Genomic DNA, 22,851 nt, shown 5'->3' with positions numbered 1-22,851 from the left:
TGCTGAGTTTTTCCAGTGCTTTCTGTTTTTATTTCAGATCTCCAGTATCCATAGTATTTTTATTTTATGATCATTTTCAGTTTGTATAAGTAGTTCAACTATGCCAAGCAGGTCAATGCCTTCATACCATAGGAGAAAATAATATTGGAGATGATATTCATTTAAGAAACGTGTTTCCTGAAAGATTAGATTATCTTAGTCCATTCTAATGTTCTTAAGTTTTTGTCCTTTATAATATGTAATTTGGTGGATTGTTAATTCATAAACTGTAAAATTGATTATTCTGCCTTTAACTTCAATATACAATAGGAGCGTATCAAAGTTCTGTATTCCAAGGAAATATATTCTCATGCTAGCCTTTAGTATCACAGTGTCAAAGCTCATCACTCCAAACTGTTAAATCAGCAATATTTTGGAAAAATGTACATAACCGTCAAGATTACAATCTTACAGATAATCTTAAGAAAGCATGTTAACTCAAGAAGGTTATGCACGAGTATACTATCTATAACTACCACCTGGTGGATTCAAGAAGATACACTCCGATAGCAAATTTGTTAACTTTGGTTTTGAAATACGTTTCCTTTAAGTCTTGATACCAAAGGGAGAGGATAATTCTCCAAGTTGGTGAAAATGTTCCATCTTATTTATATAAATAGCTAATGCTCTGCATACATGAACTAAAATATATTGGGGTAGATATAAAATGATAGTGAATTGACAGCTTTCCTGGTTTTTCTTTCCATTGGATCATCCATTCTACACCAAAGAAAAAGCTATGCCCACACTGGTTTTAAATAGCCCTTGACCTTGTTTTTTTTTATATAGTAAAGCCAAATATTGCTGATTATACTTCTTTAATATCAGCTTTAAAAGACTTAAGGAAATTTCTCCTTCAGCAGCAGTCAACCTTTACAGTTGAATCTTCCTGTTATTTCTATGCAATTACATAGTCAGCATGTTAGCTTTACTTTACATTGTGTCTATTTATCGATTCTTGTCTGCAGACAAAGTACAAAGATGGTTTTGCAAACCAAGAGCATTGTCTCCGATATCTATGTGATGAAAACTTGTGCGTTAACACATTTCCAAACACAAGGAAGAAAAACTTGCATTCTTATAAACATTGCTACTAACCAAGTGTTGTCTTACGATAATGAAATGTAACGAATTAGATTTTGCTGATATCCATTATAGTTAAACAGTATATTTTTTCTTGTAAAGTTTGTGATTGACAAACACGATCATACTTTCTATAAAAGTTGAGATTCAAGAATCTTCAATATCATTGGCCACATTGTATTCGTCCATTATCACTTTCGCTCCACAGAACCTTTGCTCTTACGGTTCTACTCCTACCTATCCCAACAGACATTTCCTCAAACTGTGTTTTGGCTCGTGTTCATGTAGCGGGAGGGCTCCATCCTTAGTTCTCTCCTGTTCATTTGCAAGCATGGAGGCCTTTATGTTTATCAACAACATCCAACTCCATTTGTCTAGCACAACAGGTTTGTTGCTCACTGCATGCTTTCCTCACTTCAAGTACTGTACAAGTTGCAAATTTATTGAGGTCAATTTGAGCAAAATTGAACCTCTCAGCAGCACCTAGATCATCTTGTGGCAATTCAACAAACCCCCTTGGCTGCTTATTCAACCTTCAATGTCCCTTGAACTCGGAGTTGCCATTTCCTCCCAACACCCAATCCATCACTCAAATCGTTTACTTGCACCTTTGTCTGCCTATGCTTATCCTTCTACCCTTATTAAGTTGTCTGAAAATAATGAGTTTTTAGTAGAAAAGTTATGCTAGAGCAGGTGCAAGGGTTGGGTGGATTGGTCACTCAGCAGAATGCCCAAGTGTCCAGTTTGAGATTACCACCATTTCTAATTTAAATCAGTAAACTGAGCTAAGAAACTCCACACAAATTGGCTAAATTTGAGGATAATACAAACCTGGAGGTGCAGTTCAGAAATTACAAAGTAAGTTGGGCAAAATATACCTTCAAATCCCCTTTACTTCCATTCCCTCTTACCTCCCTCCTTTGCCAGAGAGTTCTGTGAAGATATTCCATATGAGAAGCACTATATTAATTAGGTTGTTGTTTATGATCATGCTTGATGCCTTTGTTCTTAATTTATCATTTTTAGTCCAGAAATTTAGTGACTTTCTGGTCATAGCTTCTTTGCTAAACCATCCAGCTCTCAGTAAACCTTGGCTTGCAACATTCGTGCGTGAAGTGCACAAGTGAAAAAATAATCAGCATTTTGGAGTGCAAAAAGTGGGCTTTTATTGCACCATTTTCAGTTAGGTGGCACTTTTAGACGGAGCTGTGAAAGGGACTTTTCTGATTTGTATTTTTAGGTTTGGGTATGGGAGAAGCTCTGAGTTTCCATTCATGAATGCTAAAATAAATTGATGCAGTTAAAGGTGTTATTTTTAGCTTACTGTGGTGCTTGACTGATTGTTGGTGTCACTAGAAAATTGAATCCTCAACCAGCTGACAATATGGCAGGAAAGGCTTGGTGGAATCTTTTGCTCCATAAAGTGCACAAATGCCTTTCCAACAGGGAAGCATCTTTACTAACTTTTCAGTGCTGCTTTAAACATCTTGAAAATGAGAAAGACTTTAAGAGGATACTTGATATGTGATAAGGCACTAGGTCAATGTGATATTTTAATCAAAATTTTACATCCACCCGTGAGAGTAGATAAGACCTGGGTTTCACATCTTGTTTGAAACAGTAAAAGATGGTCAGCATAATCTGGAAGAGTCAATTCTCAGATATGTACTGCCAGTTCTTATGAGTGCTACCCTGGAGTAACTGTTACCTGCAGTGCAGTCTGCCAGTGAGCATATGACAATACTATTGTTATTTACAGTGGTAGCCTAAGTTACATCACCCATAATGTGAAGGACATTGAATTTTGGACAATTCTTCCTCCGAGTTAATTTTAAAAGTTTGCAATATTAATTCGGGGCTGTGACTACGCCATTCTTCAAAAACTTACAGGTCAAGATAAATGTCCAGCGGGGAACGTCTGGAAAGAGGAGAGATGCTTTGTATATCTAAGTTAGCAAAGAACTGCTGCTGCCAGGTTAAAGACTCTAGCTAATTTGTTAAAAACACCTGGCCTAAGAGAAGTATTCTTAGAACATCTTAGTCTTTAGAAAACTCTCTGTCAGAGAAAGTGAGTATGGTGGTGCCTTAGAAGCAAGCTGCAAGAAAAAGACACTCTTTCCCACCTTTGTGTTAAACCTTCCCCAGAAATATCTCATTAGGATAACTTCTGTTTTTTTGAGGGTTCGCAAAGTTGTGATAAGCAAGAGTCATCAAGGACAGTTTCACCAACAAATCCATCTGAAAGTACTTCCAGATCCATTGTGACCAGAATTCTGTTTGATCAACAGTGTCAAGACCTTTTTGAATTTAGTCTTTTAATTTTTTTTTCCTACACTCCAGCCTCTGTAGGAGATTGTGTTTGTTTTGTCCTGTTTTGTGTTTGTGAGTGAGTGTATGGGGGTTTGAATATTTTTTTTTTAAAAAGGGGAAAATTGTTACATTCTAAACTACAGCTTGCATGTTAACCAGTTTAGTTGCTTGTTTTTAAAAAGTTTATTTTATAATAAATCAATTTTTTGTGTTTACTGAAAGAAGCCTCATTATCCAGTCTTTTTATGTTGGGAATAACAGTAACAAAGGGTAACAATTGGCCAGTTATGTTGGTGGAGTAAAAATTTAAATTATTGTTATGACCTGTGGAGAAGGAGGGCTAGACTTAACTGCACACTCCTCCCATCACGGTCTGTAACAATAAGCATAATGAGAATCTTTCACATATGCTCCTGCTGGGGGCTAAGGTGTTTGTAAGACTTCAGGATGGAGTTTCAACTCTATTGGAGAATAGCTACAGATAATCCTGTGAAAGGAAAATTCAGAGGGCTCATATGAGACCACTGTTTTATGTTCATACAGATTGGTGAGCCTCAGAAGTAATTACCCTCCAGCAGTGGCATGTGTAGAATACCAGATGAGCAGCTGATTGGCATTCATGTCAGCAGTTGTCCAGCGTCATGTAGACGCGCGCAAGTGAGAGTAGACAGAATTTCCGAAAGGAAAGGGATTTCAGTGTTTACTATGAATGGGACCCATGAGACAGAAGCAGATGCAGCAGGATGATTTTTAATAACTTAGATTGATAGATGGTTTCAGTAAGTGTTGTGGCATGGCTGGGGCGTGTACTTTCCAAAATATTTCCACCAATAATTGTGGATAATTCTCCATAGTAAAAATACACTATTACCAAAATCAGAATTGCTCAGAGTTCTAATAGATTATTAAAACAACCCATTTCATTATTAAATTCCTATTTAATTTCAATTTGTGTATATTCTGTTCTTTAAATTCAACATCACTTGATGCAAATTATTTGATAATTCAATTTTCGAGAACTAAATTACATTTCTGTTAACATTCACGTTGCTTAATTCAATATTCTGGATAATGTTAAAGAGCAAAAAAACTGAATTATTAATAGGCTTTTTTAGCAATAGACAAGATAATGATGTGCTTTTTAATTTAACATACAGCAGTAAGAAAATGTGTTGCCAAAGGAAAAAACATGAGGTTCAGGTGTATTCCACTGCATATACCATCAGAATCAATGGCAATCAGCCCACAGCCCATAATCTCACATTATTAAAACTAATGGAAACAGCATGGACGTTAGAGCATAGTATAATGCATCTTGAATGTTCTACAATTCTTGATCCAATAGGATCAATCCTTCTGTCCCCTCCTCTTTCTTATCTATTTGCTGCCCCTTGGCAATATCATCTGAAGATATGGGGTCAGGTTCCACATTTACAACCATGATACCAGCTGCACCATTGTATGTCACCACCACCACTCCTTGTGATCCATCCACTGTCTGCCTTCTCTGATATCTGTTCCTGGATGGGCTGCCATTTCCTCCAGTTAAATACTGGGATGATTGAAGCTATTGTTTTTAGTCGCCACCCCAAAATCCGTCCCCTCAGCATCAATTGTATTTCCGCCCCAGCCATTTGGTGAGGTTGAACCAGATTGGTCGCAATCTTGGTGTCCTATTCGACCCACAGCTGAACTTCTGACCCCAAATCCTCTCTCATCACACAACCTACTTGCACTCCATAGCAACAATCCCCTCTGCCCTTGGCGCAGCGCACCTTCTGTGCATTGACATCTTTGCCACTTCCAGACTCGACTATTCCAATCTATGCTTCATGGCTTTCTGCCATCCATCTTCCAAAGGCTTAGGGCTGGGTTGGCAAACCCACCACCTTTGCACCCACACCCATGCTGTCCCCTATAATTTGGGGGGTGGGGGTGGGGGGTAGGCAGGTGCTGAAATCGGCAGCCTGCTACCATGTGTAAATAAATAATTAAGGGTCAATCGAGCTTATTTACAAGTCAATTGACCCCAATATTATGTTGCTCACGCCATAACACGATTGGCGTGGGCAGGCGGGTGGCAGTGGGTAGTCCGTTCTTTCAAATAAGTTTTTGGAAGGGCGGTATCTTTGCAGGTGAGGATGTGGGGGGGGGTGGGGAGAGAGACATTTTGCGTATTGGGGGCACCCCACTGGAGGTAGTAACCCTTTCCTTCCTGCCCATCTGAATGGCAAAACCCACACCCCTAGCCACTTTAACCGCATCCCTAAGGTGCCCAATCCCCCCCTGTCTAATACCTTTTTTACCTTTATTTTTTACCTGCATCTGGGATCTATTAGGACCTTTGTGGCTGGGCTGGCTTACAGTTCCAGCACTGCCCACTACTGAGCTTTGCTGCTGCCAGACTACAAGAGCTGCCAGCCAATCAGATTTAAATGAAAATCGGATAAAAACTTGATGGGGAAAAATTTACAGGACTGTGGTGAAAAAGCATGGAAGTGGAATTAATTCGATAGCTCGACTAAATAGCTAGCCCACACCCAAAGGACTGAATGGCCTGCTTCTGTGCTGTATCATTCTATTCTGTTCAGTTCTTTGCACACTCTATCCTTAAAACACTTTTGTGCTTTTCATTTCCCAATCTACTCAATGTTAAATGTTCCTGCTGAACATCCATTGTTTTGCAATCTTTAATGTAAAGCATTTTAAGGTATGGTCCCATATTAGGAATAGTGCAGAATTACGTCTATTAGTAGTAAAAGGGCAAACTGTACTGTTCACTAAGTATCTGTTATTCTACCTAAACCATACCCATTTGTGATATAATTTCAAGACACTGCAAATGAAAATAAATATTAAAAGTAATCTTTGAAACTGATAGTTGAAATATTTACATTTTATCAGTGGGGAACACATACATAGTGATACACAAGATATTTTACTATTTTTTCATTCGTTCATGGGATGTGGGCATCCCTGGCTAGGCCAGCATTTATTGCCCATCCCTAATTGCCCTTGAGATGATGAGATGCCTTTTTGAACCCCTGCAGTTCATGTGGTGCAGGTATACTCACAGTGCTGTTAGGGAGGGAGTTCCAGGATTTGACCCAGCGACAGTGAAGGAATGGCGATATATTTCCAAGTCAGATGGTGAGTGGCTTGGAGGGGAATTTCCAGTTGATGGTGTTCCCATGTGTCTGCTGCACTAGATGGTGGTGGTTGTTGGATGGAAGGTGCTGTCTCAGAGTCCTGGTGAGTTCCTGCAGTGCATCTTGTAGATAGTACCCGCTGCTGCCGCTGTTCATAAGTGGTGGAGGGAGTGAATATTTGTGGATCAGGTGCCGGTCAAGTGGGTTGCTTTGCCCTGGATGGTGTTGAGCTTCTTGAGTGTTGTTGGAGCTGCACTCATCCAGGCACGTGCAGAGTATTCAATCATACTCCTGAATTGTGCCTTGTAGATGGTGGGCAGCCTTTGGGGAGTCAGGAACCGAGTTACTCGCCACAGGATTCTGAGCCTCTGACCTGCTCTTGTAGCCACAGTATTTATACGGCTAGTGCAGTTTAGTTTCTGGTCAATGATAACCCCCAGGGTTGATAGTGGAGGATTCAGCAATGGTCATACCATTGAATGTGAAGAGGTGATGGTCAGGTTCTTTCTTGTTGGAGATGATTATAGCCTGGCACTTGTGCGGCGCGAATGTTACTCGACACTTGTCAGCCCAAGCCTGGATGTTGTCCAGATATTGCTGCATTTGGACATGGACTGCTTCAGTATCTGAGAAGTTGCGAATGGTGAACATTGTGCAATCATCAGCGAACATCCCCACTTCTGACCTTATGATGGATGGAAGATCATTGATGAAGCAGCTGATGATGGGCTGAGGATACCACCCTGGAGAACTCTTGCGGTGTTGTCCTGGAACTTTAAAAAAAAATTGTTCATGGGATATGAGCGTCGCTGGCTGGTCCAGCATTTTTTACCCATCCCTAATTGCCCTCAAGAAGGGAGTTGGTTGCTAGGCCATTTCAGAGTCAACTACATTGGTTTAGGGCTGGATTCACATGTAGACCAGACCAGATAAAGACAGCAGATTTCCTTTCCTAAAGGACATTAGTGAACCAAATGGATTTTTTTTTTTTACAACAAATGACTACTGAGATGATTGACCTCCAACAACCACAACCATCTTCCTTTGTGTTAGGTATGGCTCCAACCAGTGGAGAGTTTTCCCCCTGATTCCCATTGATTGCAGTTTTGCTAGGGCTTCTTGATGCCACACTTGGTTAAATGGTCACTCTTACCGCACTTCTTGAGCTCAGCTCTTTTGTCCATGTTTGAACCAACACTGTAATGAGCTCAGGAGCTGACTGGCCCTGGCGGAACTAAACTGAGCATCAGCGAGCAGGTTATTGTTAAGCAAGTGCTGCTTGATAGCACAGTTGATGATCTTTTCCATCACTTTGCTGATGATCGAGAGTAGACCGATGGGATAGTAATTGGCCAGGTTGGATTTGTCCTGGGCAATTTTCTGCATTGCCGAATAGATGCCAGTATTGTAGCTGTACTGGAACAGCTTGGCTAGGGACATGGCAAGTTCTGGAGCATGTCTTCAGTACTACTGCCGGAAAATTGTCAAGGTCCATAGCCTTTGCAGTGTCCAGTGCCTTCAGCTGTTTCTTGATATTATGTGGAGTGAATCAAATTGGCTAAAGGCTGGCATCTGTGATGCTGGAGTTCTCCTGAGGAGATGGATCATCCACTCGGCACTTCTGGCTGAAGATTGTTGGAAATATTTCAGCCTTATCTTTTGTCCTGATGTGTTGGGCTCCCCCATCATTGAGGATTGGGATATTTATGGAGCCCCCTCCTCCAGTGAGTTTAATTGCCCACCGCCATTCATGACTGGATGTGGCAGGACTGCAAAGCTTAGATCTGATCCGTTGGTTGTGGAATCGCTTGGCTCTGTCTATCACTTGCTGCTTCTGCTATTTAACACGCAAGTAATCTTGTGTTGTAACTTCACCAGGTTGATGCCTCATTTTTAGGTATGCCTGGTGCTGCTCCTCATTGGACCAGGGATGATCCTCTGGCTTAGTGGCAATGAGGTTATAAGTTGTGGTCGAGTACAATTCTGCTGCTGCTGACCCACCAGAGCTTCATGGTTGCCCAGTCTTGAGTTGCTAGGTCTGTTTGAAATCTATCACATTTAGCAGGGTGGTAATGTCACACAACAAGGGTGGTCACTCCTATCGATACTATCATGGACAGATGTATCTGCAGTAGACTGGTTGGTGAGGATGAGGTCTGTAGTGGTACTACCAAGCTAATCTTGGTGATGGACATCGTCACCTTTTAAGTTCCAGATTTTTATTGGATTCGAACCCAGGTCCCTAGAACTGGGTCTCTGGATTACTAGTCCAGTGACAATACCACTACGCCGCCGCCTTCCCCCATTGCAAATTGTTGCTTGGCAGTACAGTACTTGTATACTGCTGAAAAGAGAGGCATGTTGCTGAAGCCTTTCCTCTTGCACTCATCAGAAATGCACGAATGCCAAATTTTAAACAATCGTAACAATTTATAATAGAGGAGGAAAGGGTGCTGATTAGTTGGCAAGTTGAATCTGATTGGCCAAGGCATTGCCGTGGCAAAAGCAATGGGAACTATAGGCTCTCTAGGTTCCTGGGTAATTCAGAAAATGCACAAGGCTTGAACATATTCCTTTTTGTTGCAAAAAATGGGTCACTGCGTATGAACGTATGTCACTTCTAGCAAGCGTAAATGAGCCACGTTATACGCTCGATGGATTATCTTAATTTGTTTGTTAGTGCACTCAGGATTGTTCAGCAAGTGCTGCCAAATTACAGAATTACATGTAACAGTAGACAATTTGTTTTGGGTATTGCAAGCGTAGCTGGTTGAGTACTGTCTGTACTCTGCCTATTACAAACAACTAAAGGAACATGCTGTTGATTTGATCAGTCTGATCAGGTGGAGGGGGAGGCGATGGCATAGTGGTATTGTCACTGGACTGGTAATCCAGAGACCCAGGGTGATCTGGGGACTCAGGTTCGAATCACATCACGGCAGATGATGGAATTTGAATTCAATAAAATATCTGGAATTAAGTCTAATGATGACCATGAAACCATTGTCAATTGTTGTAAAAACCCATCTGGCTCACTAACGTACTTTAGGGAAGGAAATCTGCTGTCCTTACCTGATCTGGCCTAAATGTGACTCCAGATCCGTAATAATGTGCCTCTGAACAAGGGCAATTAGGGATGGGCAATAAATGCTGGCCTAGCCAGTGACACTCATATGCCGTGAACAAATAAAAAGTACAGTCTGTACCTGGAATCACACCAGCTCACCTTGCAAGCTTGATGCAGGAATAGAGCACATCAAAGCTATGCCGTGGAAGAAAGGCTATTCTGATCAGATCATTGCTCACCGTGTATCATGCAAATTTACAAATGGGCCAAGTGCTGCTGCTTTTGGACCTGAAAAGTGACTGGTCTACCTGAAATTACCCTGGAAAGGCAATGTACCTCAAAAATTTGAACAACAGGTTGAGGAAGTCATTTCACGCTGCTAATGTGCGGTGGTCACAGGAATGATATTTTCCACTAATAGGATGCTGCCGTCAGTCCAAAATGACATTCTGCCTACCACACAATTGAGCAAAGTTGTGCATGAATTTCAGTATTTATGTGATGCCAGGCGAGCAGGCCATATGTCCCAGCAATCGGCTGATCAAATCAACAGCATGTTCCTTTAGTTTTTTGTAATAGGCAAAGTACAGACAATACTCAACCAGCCCATGCTTGCAAAACCCAAAACAAAACATCTACTGCTAGATGTGATTCGCAACTGAGCCACACTTAGTGCACTCAAGATCGTTCAGCAATAGCTACACTAACAAACAATTTAAGATAATCAGTCAAGCTCGTAACCTGGCTCATTTACAGTTTCTAGAAGTGACATAGTCATATGGAGGGGCCCATTCTCTGCTAATAAAAGGAATATGTTCAAGCCTTGTTCCTTTTTGAATTACCTGAGAGACCTGCAGTTCCCCATTGCCTTCTCCATGGAAATGCCTTGGCCAATAAGATTTGACTTGCTAACCAAGCAGCACCCTTTTCTCCTGTAGTATAAATTGTTCTGATCATTTGAAATTTGGCATTCTTGCATTTGTCCCGATAAATACAAGATGAAAAGGTTCTGCAATATGTCTCTCTTTTCAGCAGTACTGCAATTTGGCACATGGAATAGAATAACAGAATAACCCATTCGTTATTATCCATTTGTTTGTATTAACTTAAGTGCCATTAACATATTTTGAATAACTCAAATTGGGAGGTGATAATAGTTATATCACTGCAGATAAATATATTAATGCATTAAGCATGGACATGTGGATTAAGTTTCATCCTATAAGGAGGGAATTATTTCAGACAACGTTGACAATGATTACTTTACAGTCATTATTATATCTGCATCTGTATTGAAGCTTATTATCTCAAAACAAGTTGAAGCATTTAACACAAAACTATACATATTTTTTTTTAAGTGCAATGACTGCTGCTGCAGAGGCAAATGCAGCCATTTGGTGCTAGCAGTGGCCCACAAACAGCCATAAGATGAAAGGTCAGGTCATCAGTTTTTCAGTGGTATTGACTGAAGTAGGAATGTTACCAGGACATTGAAACACCCTGTAGTACTTCAAGTTATGGGACAAAATCAATAACATTCCCAGAGTTAAGTCAGATAGGACCTCAGTTTAACACCTCATCTGAAGAACTGCACTGGAGTGTGTCAGCCCCAGTTATGAACGCAAACCATGGTTTATATGGAGGCATATATGACTGGGATTCAACATGCCTTTTGTGTCTGGGGCAAAAGTGTAAGCTGAAATACAATGCATTATAATGACATTATTAGAGATACCTCCTAATCCTCCATTCACAGATGTACGCTGTGGTCTGGGTGAAGATTTTTGTGATTCTTTGGCCTGCCGAATTAAAGAAAATAATGCAGTTAATCAGAACAAAAGTGATTGCATTTGTACTCCCTCAGTGATGGTGGAGCCCATTTGCTGAAGCATTTGCAACTCTCTTCAGCCAGAACTGCCAATTGGACGATGCATCACGGTCTACTTTTCAGGTCCACACTATCACAGTTACCGGTCTTTAGCCAATTCAATTTACTCAACACAAAAGCAAGAAATGGCTGAGCAGATCGAATGCAGTGAAGGTTATGGGCCGTGACAACATCCCAACCACAGTGGCATATTTGAATAAGTGTTACGATCCAGTTAGCATTCAATAAGAAATCTGAATATCTTGTTTTAACCAATAGAACTAGACCACAAGAATTCACTTTTTATTTTTAAAGCAAAAAAAAAAACTTTATTGTATATAAAAGAATTAAACAAAACTGTATACATTAGGCGCTCAGGTTTACTTCCTACTTTCCCCCAAAAATTCTCACCAGGGCTCAGTTTATGTTCTGCTAGGGCACACTGCTCCAGACCTCATTACAGCCATAATCCAAACATGGTTAAAAAAGCTGAATTCCAGAGGTGAGGTGAGAGTGATTGTCTTCTACATCAAGGCAGCATTTGACTGAGCATGGCATCAGAAGGAGATGAGGGAAGGGTGAAAATTGGAGGTAAAGTCGATGAATTTTTAAGTCTAGTGTAAGAGCTGGAAAAGGTATGGATATAGTCATCAACTTACCAGGGAAGCAGATGAGACAGGGGACCTGAGTAGGACTGGAACAAACAGTGTTTCAAGTATCCCGCAAAAAGACTGGCATAGCTAGGACTCATATGGGTTTCCATAGCAATACCTTTTATCTGGAGGAAGTGAGTGGAATCAGAAGAGAAACTGTTCAATGTGAGACTAGGTACAGGTAGAGGGCAGATAGCAGTGGTGGATGGAGACTGGCTGGTCCTCCATTCAAAGAAGAAGAAATGGCAAGCCCTCAAACTGTCCTGGTCGGGGATGGAGTTGCAGAGACTGGATGGCCATGGTGTAAAGACGACAGTTAGGTCCAGTAAACTAGATAAATTGTCAAAGTGGGGTCAGCTTGGCTTATCTGGCAAAACTGCAGCCTCCCAAACAAGGTTGTGGGTTCAGGCTCCACTTCTGTATTTCAGCATATATTCTAAAATGTATTTCAGTGCAGTCCTGAGGGGCTGTCGCATTGTTGGAGGTGTCGTGACAAGTTAAATGAAGGCTTTGCATGACCCTTCACGTTGACATAAAAGGTGCCTCGGCACTTTTCAAAGAACAGTATAGGAGTTGGTCTGGTGACCTGGCCTGAAGACTCCTTCAACTATCAAAAAGATGAACTTTTATCTCATTTGCTTTTCGTGGGACTTTAAATGAATTGACTGCCAAGTTTCCTTACATAACAGTGACCACAGTTTAAAAGTAATTTATTGCCTATGAAACACTTTGTGAAATCCTGAGGACATGCTATGAACTCTGTATAACCGTAATTACTTTCTTTTCTTATATCTTACTGCTCAACAGTATTGAAAGCAAACTTAAAATTTTCTCAAACCATTAAGTATTGAAGTTATTTCATTATTTTTGCAATTTGCTTTGAATTCATTTCTACAATGTTACTGGGCTTGGAAACACTTCTCTGGATTCTATCTTGCATGCCAGAAAATTGACTGCTATTTTAAAGTATGCTCAATTAAAACGCTAGAAGTATAGAGTAGACTTTTACTTTGACCACCTGGGCAGAACACAGAAAGGATGATTGGTGGGCAGTTTGAATACTGCTAACATAACAATTCAGATTTGCCTTCCATTGAAATTAATAGAATGAAAATCCAATGGGTTCTGTTAGGAGTATGTGCATCACTTTTGCTTTCTGCAGTTGGCCCAAGTGCTAATAGTGAAAATCGATCCCTATGTGTTTTATAATGCTACTCAGTGACAATAAAGGTAAATGTAATTTTAAACTTAAACATTCTTTTTGATTTTGTTAAATATCTTATTCGTTGTCATTTGTTCTGGTCGTTAACATTCTTCAGATGATGAATATGTTATACTTAATAGTAAAGGTTAAGCTATGCACTGAGAAAATAAAAGGGTCATAGGTCACATTAAAGGAATATTCAGCTACAATTTGTAGGCCCCCCACTTTGGATGTGGAAATAGTCAGAGGTAGCATGGCTTAGAATTGGTCAAAATGCTAACAAATATTTTTTAAAAACACATAAATCCTACTGGACCAAAGAAAATCTATTAATCTCAAGAATAGTACAAATATTGACTCGGCAATGGCAATTTATCTAGGTAAATTTCAGAAAATGGAAATTGTGGTACTGCCGGATTACTGAGAGCCCAGAAAAAAAATGAAGTTTAATATGACCAGGGATTTAAAAAAATATAGGATGCAGAGAGAGTTATATCATTTTAAAAGGATTAATTTCAAAGATAGGTAGAATCAGGTTAAACAAATTGACCAGGGAAGGCTTATTGTTGATCAATACTTCAGTAAAGAACAAGTGAAACTTGTTCAAAAGGCATATTATTATGAGAATGAGAATGTGGGATAAGTAAATACTTTTGATAAGTGTAAGCTACATAAATGTCTCTCTGTTCACTGTAGTTAACTAAGTACTTTTGAAGTGCAGTCATTTTTATTATGCATGAAAATGGACTGCCAATTTTTGCACAAGACTCCACAGAGCACACAATCTATTTTCGAGATTGTTGGTTGGGAAATAAACGTTGGCCAGGAAGCCAGGAGAACTCCTCCAACCTTCTTTGACTAATCCCATGAAATCTTTTACGCCCACCTGATGGGGCGGATGAGGCTTTGGTTTACCATCTCATCTGAAAGGCTGCACCTCCAGCAGTCTACCACTCCTCTCAGTGCTGCACTGGCATCAGCCTATATTGTGCGCTCAAGTCTTTGAAGCTTGAACGTGTATCCTTCTGACTCAGAGAGAGGAACTGGTCTAAACCAACTGGTCTAAGGTTGACACCTGAATTAAGGTAAATGACAATAAGAGAAAGGCTTTTTCGACATGCTTTGAATCAGTTATCCTGAAGATAGCATAAAGGAAGATAGGCAACATTTTAACTGTTCAGGATTTTGATTAAGCTATCTTGTTGTTACAACTTCTATTTTAAACATTGTAGCGTTTTTGTTCACTTACTAATGTGGAAGCAGTCTAAAATACAGTTTCTAACATGTCCCCCTTTATATAGTGTCTGAGGACAGTAGGACACAATCTAATGCATCCAAGGTACTATGCAACTGGTTTAATTGGAATCTTTACTTCGGCTCTGGTACAAAAATCAGACTGAAAAAATCTGTTTCTGGCTGATTAAAAAAACACTCCTATTTTGTACATAACAAAACAGCTCACAAACCTTTGTCTGTGCTCTTGATACTTTTCTTTTATTTCCACGTTGTTCTTCTTTTTGGTACTGCTCAGTGAAAATGTCCAGTATGTCATACAGTTCTTGGGCTACAGCTGGAGGCTCGACATCTCCATACAAAATTGAACATGCTCGGATGTCCTGGCAGTAAAACCTATTTAACAAATATTTTCATGGACAAACATTTTTCAGACAAGTAGAACATTCTGCATTAGACACTGTTGCATAAATGTGAAATTATTGTACATTTTACAAATTAACCTAAAACTCAAACAGTACATTATAAGCATGTGTACATTATATTTTTAAGGCATTATTAATACACAAGGCTAAAAATCATTTCACACAGGTATTATTTTAGTTAAGGAAGTAAGTCTACATAGAGTCACGGAAACATACAGTACCAAAGGAAGCTATTCAGCCCAATTTAGGAGTTCTGTGAAAGAGCTTTCTACTTATTCCTTGTCCTTCCCCCATACCTTTTTAAGTGTTTCTTTTTCAAGCATATACACATTTATGTAGAAAGGTTTAGAAAAACAAAAGGAACTAACTGATTTCATACACAATATGCAGTCTTATATTAAGGAAAGATGTCCACAATTCAGTTTTGCATTATAAACTTGAATACTCCATTCATACAGGAATAGCATAAGTGGACTGAATTACGTGTGAACAATACAGCACCATAATATACTAACCAGACTGAATAGTCCTTGAGGAGTAAAATTGAAGGAGAGATCAATATACTGGGGGAAGATCTCTGCAAAACAAGAAATTGCACCCAAAAACGGGTGACCCACCGGTAGGACAGATCCACTAGAGATGGTAGTACCATGGTATACAGGTGGAATAGAGTGACCCTGGGAGTCCTTAACACTGGCCCCAGACCCATGAAGTCTCATGGCATCAGGTCAAACATGGGCGAAGATTACTCCAGCTATTTGCCATCTAACACCATACCTCAGCTGATGAGTCAGTGCACCTCCATGTTGAACACCACTTGAAGATGGCATAGACATGAAATGTATCTTCGTGAGTACTTCAATGTCCATCTCTAAAAGTAACTCAGTAACACTGCTACTGACCAAGCTGGCTGAGTCCTGGGGGGCATGGCTGCCAGAGTGGGCCTGCCGCAAGTGGTGAGAGAACCAACACTAGGTAAAAACCTACTTTTGACCTCATCCTCGCCAATCTACCCATCGTTGAAGCATCTGTCCATTACAGCACTTGTAACCATACTGCCCCTCTGGTGACAAAGTCCTAAAAGCACTCACCATCGTGTTGTGGGGCACTACCCCCATACTAAATGGGATTGATTCAGGACAAATCTAGTAGCTCAAAATTGGACACCCATGAATCAGTGTGGGCCATCAGCATCAGCAGAATTGTATTCCACCACAATCTGTAATCTCCTGGTTCAGGGTATACTTGTCTCTATAATCATCATCAAGCCAGAGGGCCAAACCTGATGCAATAAGGAATGAAGAGCATGCCACAAGAATCACCGATGTATCTAAAAATGAGGTGTCAACCTGGTGAACACAGGACAATGTGCATGCTTAACAGCAGAAGGAAAAAGATACGTCACTAAGCAATCCCACAACCAATGGATCAGGTCAAAGCTCTGCAGTACGAAGACATCCAGTTGTGAATGGCGATGGACAATTTCACATCTAACAGGAGGAGGCGGCCCCATAAACATCCTCATCCTCAAAAATGACAGGGACCCGCCCTTCAGTACAGAAGACGAGGCTAAGGTGTTTGAAACCATCTTCAACCAGAAGTTCCAAGTGGATGAACAATCTTGACCTCTATCTGAGGTTCCCACTGTAACAGATGTTAGTCTTCAGCCAATTTGATTCACTCCATATCAACAAATGGTTCAGCACCATGGATACAGCAAAGGCTATGGAACTGATTACATCTTGGCTGCAGTACAGAAGACATGCCCTTCAAGACTAGCTGTGCCTCTTAGCCAAAGCTGTTCCAGTACAGCTATAACACTGGCATCTAGCTGACAATGTGGAAGATTGCCCAGGTATGTACTGTCCACAAAAAACAGGACAAATCCAATCCGGCCAATCATTGGTATATAGGTCTACTCTCAGTCGTCAGCAAAGTGGTGGGTGAGTGTCGTTGACAGTGCTTTCAAGTGGCACTTACTCACTAGTAACTTGTTCAGTGATGCTCGGTTTGGATTCTGCCAGGACCACTCAACTCCAAACTTCATTGCAGCCTTGGTTCAAATGTGGTCAAAGGGGCTGAATTCTCAAGGTGAGTTGAGAGTGTTATCCCTTGACATCAAGGCAGCATTTGACTGAGTGGAGCATCAAGGAGCCCTAGTAAAATTGAAGTTGATGGGAATCAGGGGGGAATCTTTCTATTGGCTGGTGTTATAGCTAGCACAAAAGAAGGTGGTTTTAATTGTTGGAGGCCAATCATCTCAGCCTCAGGACATTGCTGCAGGGGTTCCTCAGTACAATGTCCAAGGCCCAACCATCTTTAGCTGCTTTATCAATGACTATCCTTCTATCGTAAAATTTGAAATGGGGATGTTCAACATTGCACAGTGCTCTGTACCATTTGCAAGTCCATAGTTAATGAAACAGTCCATGCCCACATGCAACAAGACCGGACAACATTCAGGCTTGGGTTCTTAAGTGGCAAGTATTCATACTACTCAAGTGCCAGGCAATGAGCATTGTCAACAAGAGACAGTCTAAGTGCCACCCCATGACATTCAATGGCATTACCTTTACTGAATCCCTCAGCATCAACATCCTGAACATAGCTGGACGTGCCATATAAATACTGTGGTTACAAGAGCAGGTCAGAGGCTAAGAGGTCTGCAGCAAGTAACACATCCTGATTCCTCAAAGCTTGTCGGCCATCTACAATGCACAAGGCAGGAGTATGGTGGAACATTCTCCTCTTGCCTGGATAAGTGCAGCTCCAACAACTCTCAAGAAGCTCATCACCATTAAGGATAAAGAAGCATGCTTGACTGGCAGCCAATTGATTACTTTAAACATTCACTCCCTTCACCACAGGCAGAGTGTGTGCCATCGGCAAGATGCACTGCAACAATTCATCATGGCTTCTTCATCAGCACCTCCTTACCCTGCAACCTAGAAGGACAAGTACAGCAGATGCATGGGAGCATCTATTTTAAAATAACTGCACCTATCTACTTCATCAGGAATGTGGACATCACTGGCAAGGCTAGCATTTATTGCTGTTCGTCTTCCATCATGAGGATGGGGTTGTTTATGGGGCCACCTTCAATTTTTCCCCAATCACATATCAACCTAATTTGGAAATATATCGCTATTCCTTCATCATCGCTGGATAAAATCCTGGAACACTTTCCCCTAATAGCACTGTGAGAGTACCTTAACCAAATGGATAAATGGTTCAAGAAGGTGGCTCAACACCTTCTCAAGACAATTAAGGATGAGCAATAAATGCTGGCCTCGCGAGTGATGTCCACACCCCTGAAGAAATGAATTAAAAAAGCAGATAGGTGCAGTTATTTTAAAAATGCACCTGAAAATGGGTTGATCACTAAAAATAAATATTTTAATAAGATTATCCAGTTCTCTACCTGGAAGTAACCTGATTTAAAGCCACTGAAAATGACCTGAAGCAAAAACCATGCTGAACCATTTAGTAGCTCTATTGGTGTACACTGATCAGTTTCTTAGCATATTAAATATTTTAATAGAAATAAACATTTAAAATGTGCCTACCAGTGCCAGTCACCGATGAAAATGAGCACATGAAGGGCCATGCAGAATCAACGCATTCAGCAGAATCTCACTATTTTGACCTGGAGACTTGGAATATTGTGTGGACAGTGCCCGATTTGGGCAAATTAAATGTTGATCCAGTATAAAAGATTGTGAATACACAGCATAAATGGTTTTGGGCTTTGCACTGATTCTGCTTGAATTAAACTAATATAACTACAGAGAACAAGCAGAAACTTGGCCCTGTTATCATTAATGAAGTAATGAATAATAGGTTTTGAAACTCTATGACTCGAAGAGTATTCCGGCATTTTGGTATGCTATTAGACATGAGATATAGTTAATGTAACATTAAAATTAACTTTTGGCCTTTTAAAACACACTTCAAACCAGGTCTTTAGAATCAGTCCCCAATTTAAAAATCTGTATTCTAAGTTCTTTGTTAATATCAATAATGCTGACGATTATTCAGCTAAGTCAAATTTTAATTCAATAACAGCATATTGTTCTATTAATCGGCAGTGAAATAACTGTTTACAATTAAGAAAAAAAAGCAAAATAAAGATTTTGCCTATAGACAGTGTCAGGTATACAGGAGATATTACAAGAACGTACAAGATATATTAACACAGTTAACAAATGGAAAAAGTGGATTTTCCTCTTCTGACAGCCTAAGTCTAGCTGTTATGTGCTTTGCCACCACTTGGTGTCTCCCTTATATCTCCTTCTGGAAGTGCGTACTCATCATGTGATAAATTCTGAGACCAGAACCTGCATTCTATGACTCTGTGAAGCAGTATGCCAACATACATATGTCATTTGGTTTTTGTACAATATGTTGTACATAACTAAATGAAGAACACTTCTAGGTTCTGACTACAACTTACTTGCGATTGGTCTCTTTTCTTTCAATCAAACAAGAGCCTTCTAATGATATTCCAGCAAACAACCCACGTGATTTGCAGTAGGTGTACACTGCAGCTGAACTTCTTATAGCAACATCTCCCTCTAAGTTTCTGGAAAACAACACATATTTTATGTTTATAAGCAGCACAGTACAGCAAAGTAAAAAATGCATAGACAGGTACTATTTTACTTTTGTTAGTCATAATGGCATCAGCCTTGACTCAGTATTGCTTCCGAGTCAACATGTTTCAAGTCCCACTCCAGAGACTCGAGTGCATTATCTAAGCTGACACTTGCAGCGCAATATTGCTGGATTTTTAGAAGTACTACCTTTTAAATGAGGTGTTAAACTGGGACTATCTGCCCTCTCAGGTGGATGTAAAAGATTCCATGGCACTATTCAAAGAGCAGGTGAGCAATCTTCGTGCTCTAACCAATATATAATCCTCAACAAACATGACTAAAGCAGATGATATGATTGTCATCATATTGCTTTTTGAGATCTTGTGGTGTGCAATTTAACTGCCGTGTTTCTCTACGTGACAATAGTGATTACATTTCAAAAGTAACTTATGGCCGTATAGCACTTTGAGGCATTGAGGTCTTGAAAGTTGCTAAACAAATGCAAGTTCTTTCTTTAATAAAACTATTTTAAAGATATTTTTACAGGATGAATAATTATGGGTTATGAATATGTGATTTTTCTTTTTAATAACATTAAAGTATAACTTAAGGGGTCATAATGTTATGATAATATCTCATAAGAACTTCATGAATTTTGTATGCATGGTAGGACATTGCAATAATGTCACTGGTCTGATTTAATACTATAAATTAATTCCCAATATCCTTTCAACTCTACCACTTATGACTACACCACCGACATTCCGGTATTAAACTGCAAGATCAATAAGGGCTTTCATCAACCAAAGATAATCAAGACTAAAGCTATCCTTTGTAGTTCCTGCCAAAAAGGCTACACCCCAGTCTTCTGTTCTGCTCAGGCTGAACCTGACATTGCAAAATCATGAAATTCTGTCTGATATCTCAGTTGTGATTCAACTTAGCTCCCACCAAGACTGCCTATTTCCACCTGGCCAACACCACTCTCTTCCACCCAAGACAATCTTTCATCATCTCTGGCTTGCTTAACTCCTCTAAAGCTCTCCTCGCCAGGGTCTTGATTTCTACCCTTTATATACCACAGCTTGTCCAAAATGTTATTAGCTCTTTGTATAACTGCAGGCTGTCCAAAACACCATCAACTGCACATCCCACAAGTTCAGCTCCCACATTATCGCTGGACTTGAGAACTTCCATTTGCTCGTCAAACTCCATCAAACTTAAAATCCTTCTTCTCATCTTCAAGCCCCTCCACAGCCTTGCCCTTCCATGTTCCTGAAACTTTCTCCAAAGCTATCTGTCAACAGGTTTCCTTATTCTCCTGAATTTGACACTCTCTGCATTCCTTTCCACCTCAGTGATGGAGCCTAACTACCTTCATTTTGTATTCTCTTTCTTCAAAAGCCTCTTAGGAACCTCTGTTTGACTGAGCTTTATTCCTGGCTGTTGCCAAAATGAAGTGATTTTGGACCTGTTGCTATGCCAAAGTCACTATAAGATGTAAGTTGGCATGTAATTAACTTTAAACAAAGGAAAAGGTGATAAATCAGAAGACTGCACTGAAAACAATGTTGCAGCAGGCAATGCGATGCAAATTTTCCCCATACAGTCAAGAGGCAATGTAATTATTGGACCTTTGTTCCTTCAAAGCTAAACATAGTCAGGGCTTTCATTGAAAGCAGGCCTTCAAGCATGTGTGCCTCACTGAATAACACCGTACGTAGGGGATGGATTTTAAAAATCTTGCGAAAGTCTGAAAATGTATCCACAAAATCAGTTGATCAAACTATAACGATCAAAGTTAAATTTCATATATTTACCTAGTGAAATGCAAATCACTACCTTTTAGTTACATGGATATTGAAAAATGGAATGTCTCCAGGATTAGTGTTCAACTGTCTAAGCTAATATACGGGTCTTTACCACTTGGGCATTAAGCTTTACCTGGGCGGAGCTTAGAAAACGGAGTGGGTTTTGCAACAGGCGACCTGTTTTGCAACCTTACCCACTGGATTTTCCTTTTTGTGCTGCACCCAATTGCTCAGGCAGTAAGAAGGAAACCCGTAATTACAAGACTATGAAGCATATCTTTTATCTTTTCATCTGCCTTCCATTTCTGAAACTAAAGTTTAACTTTTCCAAACACTTTTGAATTCTACAGGACGGTCCAAGATAGAGTTGACTGGTTGAGAAAAAGAGAGCAATAAAACAAATTCTTAACATGACCTTTAAAGCACAAGGTAGATTAGAAGTGGAGTACAAATGTTTAGCGTATCATAATCAAGAGATCAAAGCAATTAGCCTGGAATCAAACACCAGACAAACACTTTCTATTTTTAATCATCAGTGACATACTTGTACATGTGTTGTATTTATCCTCTGGGAAAAGTTATAGTGGGCACATGATGTTGTTTTTGGTATGAAAGTAATCCATTAGGCAAATTATAATGCTACTTATACAGATCTTAAATGTGAATAATTTGCTGGCCAAGAACACAGCGAGAACAGGGTTAGCAATCAAAAGTGGTAGGATAAATGAGTGGGAGTTAAGACCAGAGGACAATATTTTTCTTTTTTAATTCACTCATGAGATGTGGGTATGGTTGGCTAGGCCAGCATTTATTAGCCATCCCTAATTGTCTTTGAGAAGGTGGTCGTGAGCTGCCTTCTTGAACCACTGTAGTCCATGTGGTGTGGTACACCCACAGTGCTGTTAGGAAGGGAGTTCCAGGATTTTGACCCAGCGACAGTGAAGGAATGGTGATATATTTCCAAGTCGGGATGGTGAGTGGCTTGGATGGGAACTTCCAGGTGGTGGTGTTCTTATGTGTTGGCTGCCCTTGTCCTTCTACATGGTAGTGGTCGGGTTTGGAAGCTGCTGTCTCAGGACCCTTGGTGAATTCCTACAGTGCATCTTATAGATGGTACACACTGCTGCCGCTGTGTGTCGGAGGTGGAAAGAGTGAATGTAAATGTTTGTGGATGGGGTGACAATAAAGCGTGCTGCTTTGACCTGGATGGTATCAAGTTTCTTGAGTGTTGCTAGAGCTGCCCTCATCCAGGCAAGTGGGGAGTATTCCATCACACTCCTGACGTGTGCCTTGTAGACGGTGGACAGGCTATGGGGAGTCAGGAAGGGAGTTACTCACTGCAGGATTCCGAGCCTCTGACCTGCTCTTGTAACCACAGTATTTTTATGGCTAGTCCAGTCCATTTTCTGGTCAAT

The 22,851-nt window shown here is 40.3% G+C and overlaps 1 protein-coding gene across 1 annotated transcript in view; it reads right to left on the bottom strand.

Moving 5' to 3' along the window:
- The window catches only part of sh3yl1 (SH3 and SYLF domain containing 1), a 180,782-nt gene that overhangs the window by 35,906 nt on the left and 122,025 nt on the right, over window positions 1-22,851 (bottom strand). The window contains exons 6-8 of the mRNA XM_078541874.1: window positions 19,484-19,612; window positions 14,839-15,001; window positions 11,384-11,447 (exon numbers count right to left, since the gene is read on the bottom strand). Of these exons, the coding sequence (XP_078398000.1) occupies window positions 11,384-11,447; window positions 14,839-15,001; window positions 19,484-19,612 (356 nt within the window). The remainder of the gene's footprint in view (window positions 1-11,383; window positions 11,448-14,838; window positions 15,002-19,483; window positions 19,613-22,851) is intronic.

Source organism: Cetorhinus maximus, chromosome 5, assembly GCF_964194155.1.
Source record: "Cetorhinus maximus chromosome 5, sCetMax3.hap1.1, whole genome shotgun sequence".
NCBI classification, from domain to species: Eukaryota; Metazoa; Chordata; class Chondrichthyes; order Lamniformes; family Cetorhinidae; genus Cetorhinus; species Cetorhinus maximus.
Note: the sequence above shows the minus strand (reverse complement) of the source record. Positions and strands in the feature narration are given on the sequence as shown.